General features: G+C 52.0%; 1 protein-coding gene across 1 annotated transcript; it reads right to left on the bottom strand.

Annotated features, from left to right (window-relative positions):
* Positions 1-299: 299 nt before the first annotated feature.
* On the bottom strand, positions 300-4,753 carry LOC113131342 (transposon Tf2-3 polyprotein). Its single transcript, XM_026308443.1, has 4 exons — positions 3,836-4,753; positions 3,615-3,749; positions 538-3,531; positions 300-413 (listed from the first exon to the last, which is right to left on the bottom strand). The coding sequence occupies exons 1-4, from the start codon at positions 4,751-4,753 to the stop codon at positions 300-302; spliced, it is 4,161 nt and encodes a 1,386-aa protein (XP_026164228.1).
* Positions 4,754-8,193: the final 3,440 nt, after the last annotated feature.

The following is an 8,193-nucleotide window of genomic DNA, read 5'->3' as shown; positions in this document are numbered from 1 at the left end:
GGTCAGGGATCCGGGTAGCGGCAGAACACAAACATAGATTCCTTGGGCATAAAAGAAAAACACCTCCAAAACAAAACTCAGGTAAACGGTGGAGGGCAAAACACTCTAATCAATTCTTCTTTAAAGTCTTTCAGGTCACAGATACATAAATCAGTTCTCTCTAAATCCTCACGCCGTTCCTCAGAAACTGAAAAAGGGGTAATACTTCACAGATCGTCTCTGACGGACTGTCACGGGAAATGTCAGGAGGAGTGGGACGGCGTGAGTCGATCCAATGCCTAGGACCGGAACGTAGCTCCCTAGTACGATCGGACGGCGAAGCTGGAGAGATGTCTCGGCGTAGTTCTTCGACTGGCGAAGCAGACAATCCCGCACTTGACTGTGGTGACCAAGGAGGATATATGCGGGGAGTCCTGAAAGAGAGACAGGTGAGAGGAGTAGGCTACTAATCACCGGAAGTCCGGAAAGCCCAGACGCACGGGGAGAATTCCAAAACAAGAGACGGCTGGGAATCTATGTTCCCAGTCGTGACAGTACCCCCCCCTTAACGGCCGACCCCCGTTGGCCCCTAGGTTGATCAGGGTGTGAACGATGGAAATCTTCAATGAGTTTAGGGTCCAGGATGCGCCCCCCAGGTACCCAAGCACGCTCCTCCGGACCATAACCCTCCCAGTCCACCAGGTATTGAATGCCCCGACCCCTGCGCCGGGACTGGAGGAGGCGACGGACCGAGTAGGCCGGCCCGCTGTCGATGAACCGGGGGGGTGGGGGGGGCAAGGGGGGAGGCAGGAGGTTGCTGCTATGAACAGGTTTGACACGAGAGACATGAAACGTGGGGTGAATCCTCAGTGCTCTAGGCAGCTGCAGCCTAACTGCCGCCGGGTTTATTACTTTGGAAATGGGAAAAGGACCAATGAACCTAGGGGCTAACTTGGCATGTGGTACTTTCAGAGGAACCTCTCGAGCCGACAACCAAACCTTCTGTCCCTCCTTGTAGAGAGGTGCCGGCCGCCGCCTTCTGTTCGCCTGTCGGCAATAGCTGGAGCCAGAGATCAGGAGGGCCCGCCTCGCCCTCTGCCAGGCCAGGTGGCATTGGCGAAAACCTGCGGTGGCCGGTCCAGACCCCCCTCGGGGTAACGGCAAGTCGAACACAGACGGCTTTAAACCATACACAATCTGAAAGGGAGAGAGTTTAGTGGAAGAGGACGGCAGAGAGTTATGGGCGAATTCCACCCATGCCAAGTTCTTTACCCAGGACCCTGGAACCTCGGCGCAAAGGATGCGCAGACCCTTCTCCAGTTCCTGGTTCAGTCTCTCGGCCTGCCCATAAGTCTGAGGGTGATAACCGGAAGATAAACTTAGGGTAATTCCCAAAAGGCGGCAGAACTCTCTCCAAGACGTTGCGATGAATTGTGGTCCTCGATCGGACACGATCTCTTGTGGAATCCCGTGCAGGCGTACGACATGGTCAACCAGGGCCTGCGCGGTTCGGAGCGCTGAGGGCAGTCTGGGTAGAGGAACAAAGTGCACCATCTTGGAGAACCGGTCAACGATGGTTAAAATGGTAGTATTACCTAGTGATGGGGGAAGACCGGTTACAAAGTCCATGGCAATGTGGGTCCACGGACGCAGGGGAATCGGAAGAGGTTGGAGGAGTCCCGAGGATGCCTGGTTGGATGCCTTGAAACGTGCACAGGTCGAACAGGCCAGGACATACTGATGGACGTCTCCCCGTAACCCAGGCCACCAGAAGCGTTGTCGTACGACCTGGAGAGTCCGTCTTACTCCGGGATGGACGTGGAGCCGGGACGCGTGGCAGACCTCCAGTACTCTGGAACGCAGCTGGGGAGGAACAAAGAGGCAGTGAGAAGGACAACGGGCAGGAGAAGGGTTACCTGCGTTGGCCTGAGAGACCTCCTGTTCCAAGGGAAGACGTGCTGCTCCTAGTCTCGCTGAGGCCGGCAGGATGAACTCAGGTTCTACCTTCGAGTCAGACGGGGAGTGAAGGCGGGACAGAGCATCGGCCTTTGAATTCTTGGCCCCGGGGCGAAAGGACAGGGTGAAATGGAACCTGGAAAAAACCCCTGACCATCGTGCCTGGCGGGGGTTGAGGCGCTTGGCAGTCCGAAAATGCTCCAGGTTCTTATGATCGGTGAGGATAGTAAAGGGGTGCTTGGCTCCCTCCAGCCAATGCCTCCACTCCTCTAAGGCCAGTTTTACTGCTAGCAGCTCCCGGTCCCCGACATCATAATTTCTCTCAGCAGGAGACAGTTTCTTGGAGAAAAAGGCACAGGGGTGAGCCTTAGAATGCCTGGGATCTACCTGAGAAATAACTGCCCCCACCCCCGTGTCCGAAGCGTCTACCTCCACCAGGAAGGGTAAATCAGGGTTTGGAAGGTTTAAGACTGGGGCAGAGGTGAAACGGGACTTCAGACTCGTAAAGGCCCTTTGGGCCTCGGGAGTCCAGAAGAAGGGAACCTTTACTGAGGTGAGTTGGTGCAGGGAGTGGGCTACAGAGCTATAGTTCCTAATGAATTTACGATAAAAATTGGCAAATCCTAAAAACCCTTGTAGTTGTTTGCGGGACTGGGGAACTGGCCATTCCCTGACTGCCCTCACCTTCTCAGGATCCATAGCGATACTACCCGGTTCTATAACGAAACCCAAGAAGGACGTCTTCTTGGAGTGGAACTCACATTTCTCCACCTTCACAAATAACTGATTCTGAAGGAGCCGCTGAAGCACGGCCCGGACATGGTGAATATGTTCGGTCTCAGAACGGGAGAAAATGAGGATGTCGTCGAGGTATACAAAGACGAACTTGTTAATCATATCTCCCAACACATCATTGACCAGGTTCTGAAATACCGCGGGGGCGTTGGTCAGCCCAAACGGCATAACCAGATACTCAAAATGGCCGTTAGGTGTGTTAAAGGCCGTCTTCCATTCGTCCCCCTCTCTGATTCTAACTAGGTGATAAGCATTTCGTAAATCTAACTTGGAAAAAATGCTTGCACCCTGAATGAGTTCAAAGGCGGAAGTGAGAAGAGGTAGGGGGTAGGAGTTCCTGATAGTAATGTTATTAAGGCCCCGATAGTCTATACAAGGGCGTAAACCTCCATCTCGCTTCTTTACAAAGAAAAACCCCGCCCCTGCAGGTGACCGTGAAGGACGAATTATGCCAGAGGCCAATGATTCCTGAATGTAGGTTTGCATGGCCTCTCGTTCCTGCCCCGATAAAGGGTATAACCGACCCTTTGGGGGAACTGAGTCAGGTAGCAACCGAATGGCACAGTCATAGTGGCGATGGGGTGGAAGGGAAGTGGCTCTCTCCTTATTAAAAACCTCCCGAAGATCGTGGTACACAGGGGGAACTTGGGCCAGGTCGGGCTGGTACTGATTCTTGGGGGCTGAAATGGCGGAGTTAAGGGCGGTGCGGAGGCATGTAGCATGGCAACTTGGACTCCATTCCAGAATCTCTCCTGTGGACCAATCAATCCGGGGGATTATGAGCCTGTAACCAAGGAAGACCTAGAACACTTGAGGACAAGGGGGGGTCAACGACTAGAAAGGTGACGTACTCGTGGTGATTTGCAATAGTTAAAAGAACAGACCAGAAGGACCTGTTCCAGGGGCTCCGTGTCCAGCTGGAGTGCCTCTGCCACGGACCGAGAGATGAGATTGGTGTCTGAGCCGGAGTCAATGAGTATCGGAAGCTGTTTCCGATGTGGAGGAACCCCGAAAAGAGCCTTGGTAAGAGGGCGTGAGAATAGCAGTTCAGAGGATGATTGGCTCAGTAAGGACCCCACTCTCCTCACTGAGCCTGGTCTTTTACTGGACATCGGCGAATCTGATGTCCCGACCTGCCACAATAGAAACAAAGGCCCTGGACATGACGTCGGTCTCGTTCTGCCGGAGAAAGCCGGCCCCGACCAAGCTGCATCGGCTCCGGGTTTGGAGGTCGAGGCTGGTCCCTCGTAGGCTGGTAACTCGGGCGATGACTGCTGGGTAGAGGTCCGGACGAGTCCCGCTCCAACAGGCGTTCCAAGTACCGCTCCTCCAGACGAGTGGTAACATCGATCAAGCCCCTTAAATCCTTGGGACGCGGTTGGTGAGCCAGATCGTTCTTAAGTCTAGCGTTGAGTCCCAAGTAGAAATGGTCATAAAGAGCGGCCGCATTCCAGGTGCTATCCTCTGCCAGGCGTCGAAATTGAACCACGTATTCAGCTAATGGTCTATCCCCCTGTAGGAGCCTGGTGAGGTGGCTCTGGGCCCCTACCTCAGGTCGGACGGGGTCGAAGATGCTGGAGAGTTGGTCGCCGAAGTCCTTTGCTGATCTACAATAATACTCTTGTCTCCTCCATGCAGATGTTCCCCACTGGGCTGCCTCCCCCTCTAGTAGGGAGATGATATAAATGACCTTAGAGTCCTCGGTGGGGAAAGCCGAGGGTTGGAGGGAAAAAACAAAGTCACATTTCGTGAGGAAGGAGCGGCTGCGACCCACCTCCCCGCTGTATGAAGTAGGTGGAGGAAGTCGTGGTTCAGAGACGACGGAGCTCCTGACTGTGGGAGGGGAGGCCGGTAATGGAGTATCGGAGGCCTCGCGGGATGGACAGGCGAGAATCACCTGTTGGAGTTGGCCGGAGATGCGTTCCATGGACTGGGCGAGACTCAGGAATCGGGCTTCGTGAGACTGAAGGACAGTTTCGATGCTGGCGCACCATGATGACGTGGTAGGCGTGGCTTGGTCCATAGTGGCGGGATTGTACTGTCAGGTTCCGGAAAATCAGAGGACCAGAAATGCCACACACTAGAATGCTTGTAACGAGTTTATTTTCAAAACAACGAGGGCTGGAGGCTTGAATGGAGACCGAGGAGTATAGCATGAAGATTCCGGGGAAGTCGGCAGCTGTATGGCTGGCACCTAGGCCCACACCGGGTAAGTCCACGGGGAGTCGAGGTTGATGGAGGAAGAACCGGGCTGGGTCCGCAGAGCAATATCTGGCGGTGCAGTGTAATCTTGGTCAGGGATCCGGGTAGCGGCAGAACACAAACATAGATTCCTTGGGCATAAAAGAAAAACACCTCCAAAACAAAACTCAGGTAAACGGTGGAGGGCAAAACACTCTAATCAATTCTTCTTTAAAGTCTTTCAGGTCACAGATACATAAATCAGTTCTCTCTAAATCCTCACGCCGTTCCTCAGAAACTGAAAAAGGGGTAATACTTCACAGATCGTCTCTGACGGACTGTCACGGGAAATGTCAGGAGGAGTGGGACGGCGTGAGTCGATCCAATGCCTAGGACCGGAACGTAGCTCCCTAGTACGATCGGACGGCGAAGCTGGAGAGATGTCTCGGCGTAGTTCTTCGACTGGCGAAGCAGACAATCCCGCACTTGACTGTGGTGACCAAGGAGGATATATGCGGGGAGTCCTGAAAGAGAGACAGGTGAGAGGAGTAGGCTACTAATCACCGGAAGTCCGGAAAGCCCAGACGCACGGGGAGAATTCCAAAACAAGAGACGGCTGGGAATCTATGTTCCCAGTCGTGACAATTTCTATCTGATCATTCAGACAAACATGTTATTGATAATCATTTGTTCAGTTGCGTTTAGATCCGCACTGATGCAGCAGGTTGAAATGATTCATATGCGTCGCATATAGGTGCTGTGCCACGGCGCCTCTCTCAGTGCGGAGACGCACACACTGTATCAGTCCAGCTGCTGTGTGATGCTGCCAGAGTTTGACAAACACAAAGGAAAGAAAACTTCATAGAAACAGTCGCAGGAAACAAACGGACAACGCTCAGTGTGTGAAAGACAGTGTCGCTAATTCTAATTAATGTCGTTGTTTTCTGACCAGTTATTTAAATGGACAGAGGCGGATCATTGTAGATCAAAGTGGAAGAGCCTAAACTGAACATATATGACCTGTGCTGTGGGAGTTTTGGAGACGTGTTGGTGTGTGTGTGTGTGTGTGTGTGTGTGTGTGTGTGTGTGTCCGCGCCTCCGTCACTTAAAGCCTCCAAATTGGCTTTTGCGCGCTCTGTGATGTTTATGGACTAGTGTCTGTGCTGGAAGAACATCTGGGGTCTTGGCTGCGGAAACAACCTTTTAAAACCAATAAAGTCCAAACTTTGAATCCTGGACTAGTTTTCTCTTCGTGTCTGACTTGACGTTTGTTTGGTGAAAATAAACCTGAACGCTGGAAACTCTGACGCAGATACAGTGAAAATGAAAAATACCCGATGACCAGTCTGTAACAGATGAGCTGCAGTTTAGCTGCTCTATGAAAACACTGTCAAAACTCCTAGCCTGTGAATCCAGATGTTCACATGAAGACTGACACCAATTTTGTAGCAGAGAATATGACCGAGGACACAGCCACATCTGTAATTTGAACCATTTGATTTCTTCTTTTCCAGCCGATCATTCAGACACATCAGGTGTATAATTGTTGCTGAGCCATGAAAACAGAATCCGCTGGTCCAGTATAATATGAGGAGGAAGTGTGAGTGAGGACCAGTCAGATCTGTAACTATATGGAGCTGATCTCAGCTCTGGGCTGACTGGATCCAACTTTAATCCCAGATGTGCCTGGAAACACACATGCGACAAAATGGAGGTCAAGGATTCCACGGTTGCTATGGTTTGTCTCCAGGTGCGTCATTTTGATAAGAACATCATTTACACAAAAACAAAAGCTCAGACGGTCAAGAAAAGTTTTCACCACTTTCACTCGACGATTTCTGCCAAACTCCCTCTTGTCCTGAGGACTTCTTCCGTCCTGACAAGGACTAAACCCTCCCAGAAAGTGACCAAAGCGACACAACTGACTTCCATCATGGAAAACGTGAGACTGAAGCCTTTGAAAGTCTGAGGTGTTTTCTGTGTTTTACCGTGGACACTGGGAGAACAGCCCCAGTGTTCACTGATATAAACCATCAACAGGCCCAGAAACAGACTGACGAGCCAAACACGCATAAAAGCATAAACTCTGTTTTTAGATCTGTGATCAAATGGTTTCTGTCAGCAGCAGTCATACATAGTGTATAGACCTACAACATATTGGGATTGTACGTGTGGTAATAAGTACAACAGTGAAGTACTTGAAGTTAGTAGTCTCTATCATTCTCAGCAGGTATTTGAGATTAGATTTCCATACAGTATATGGCAACACAGTGGGAATAAGCAACACAACATAACAACAGGGGACATGATAAAGGTCCTAAGGTGGTCCTGCTTTATTACCTGACCATGAGGACCAGTCCTGAGGAGGCTCCTGTGTCCACATCTCCTTTAAAAACCTGCAGTTTCAATGTTTTCTGACATGTAGTCAACTCTTACACTGATGAGTTAGTCAGGCTGCTGCTCTCCAAGAGGCCAGATAATATTTCAGCTTAGAAACACTGCAGGCTGCACTGATGACCATTTTCTCCTGTGAGATTTCAAACCATGATACTGAGGAAGACCTTCATCCTGTCGTGTTGCTGATGTCTCCCAGGTGCTGAACTCGCGGCCAAAGCGTCAATGGGCTGTTGCTGCTGTCGCTGCTGCTGCCGCTGCCTTCCGTCCCCGGAAGAGGAAGAGGACCTCAGGGGCCCGTCCTTCCAAACCTTCTGCTTCACACCCAGAGGTGCTGGACTCGCAGCCAAAGCGTCAACGGGCTGCTGCTGCTGTCGCTGCTGCCGCCGATGCTGCTGCCTTCCATCCCCGGAAGAGGAAGAGGACCTCAGGGGCCCGTCCTTCCAAACCTTCTGCTTCACACCCAGAGTTGCCCACCCCTCAGCCCCCCCGCCCAGCTGCTGACATTCCTCAGACCACCATCCCACCTGAGCTGCCACCGGTCTTCAACGTGGCCCCTGCTCCACTGCAGCACGACGGCCCTCTGAAGATCCACAACCGCTCAGTGGAAGAGTACCAGCAGCTCTACCATGAGGTGGTCGATGACCTGCTGAAGTAAGTTGGTGTTAAACATCAGATCACGGTCTTACAAACACACCAAAATCTATCAGGTTGTCCATGAAGAAGCATTTTAATCAGCTGTATCTTTCTGTCTCTTCTGCTCCTCACAGGTACAAGGACGGCCGGGCTCGTCCCTACAGCTTAGAGCTCGGACGTCGTATCAAGCAGAAGCTGTGGGAGCGACTGGACCGCCCCCTGATCACGACGTCAGCCGCTGCAGACGGACGT

Source organism: Mastacembelus armatus, unplaced genomic scaffold (genome assembly GCF_900324485.2).
Source record: "Mastacembelus armatus unplaced genomic scaffold, fMasArm1.2, whole genome shotgun sequence".
Classification (NCBI taxonomy): domain Eukaryota; kingdom Metazoa; phylum Chordata; class Actinopteri; order Synbranchiformes; family Mastacembelidae; genus Mastacembelus; species Mastacembelus armatus.
The sequence above is the reverse complement of the archived record's forward strand: the minus strand, read 5'-3'. Positions and strand labels throughout refer to the sequence as shown.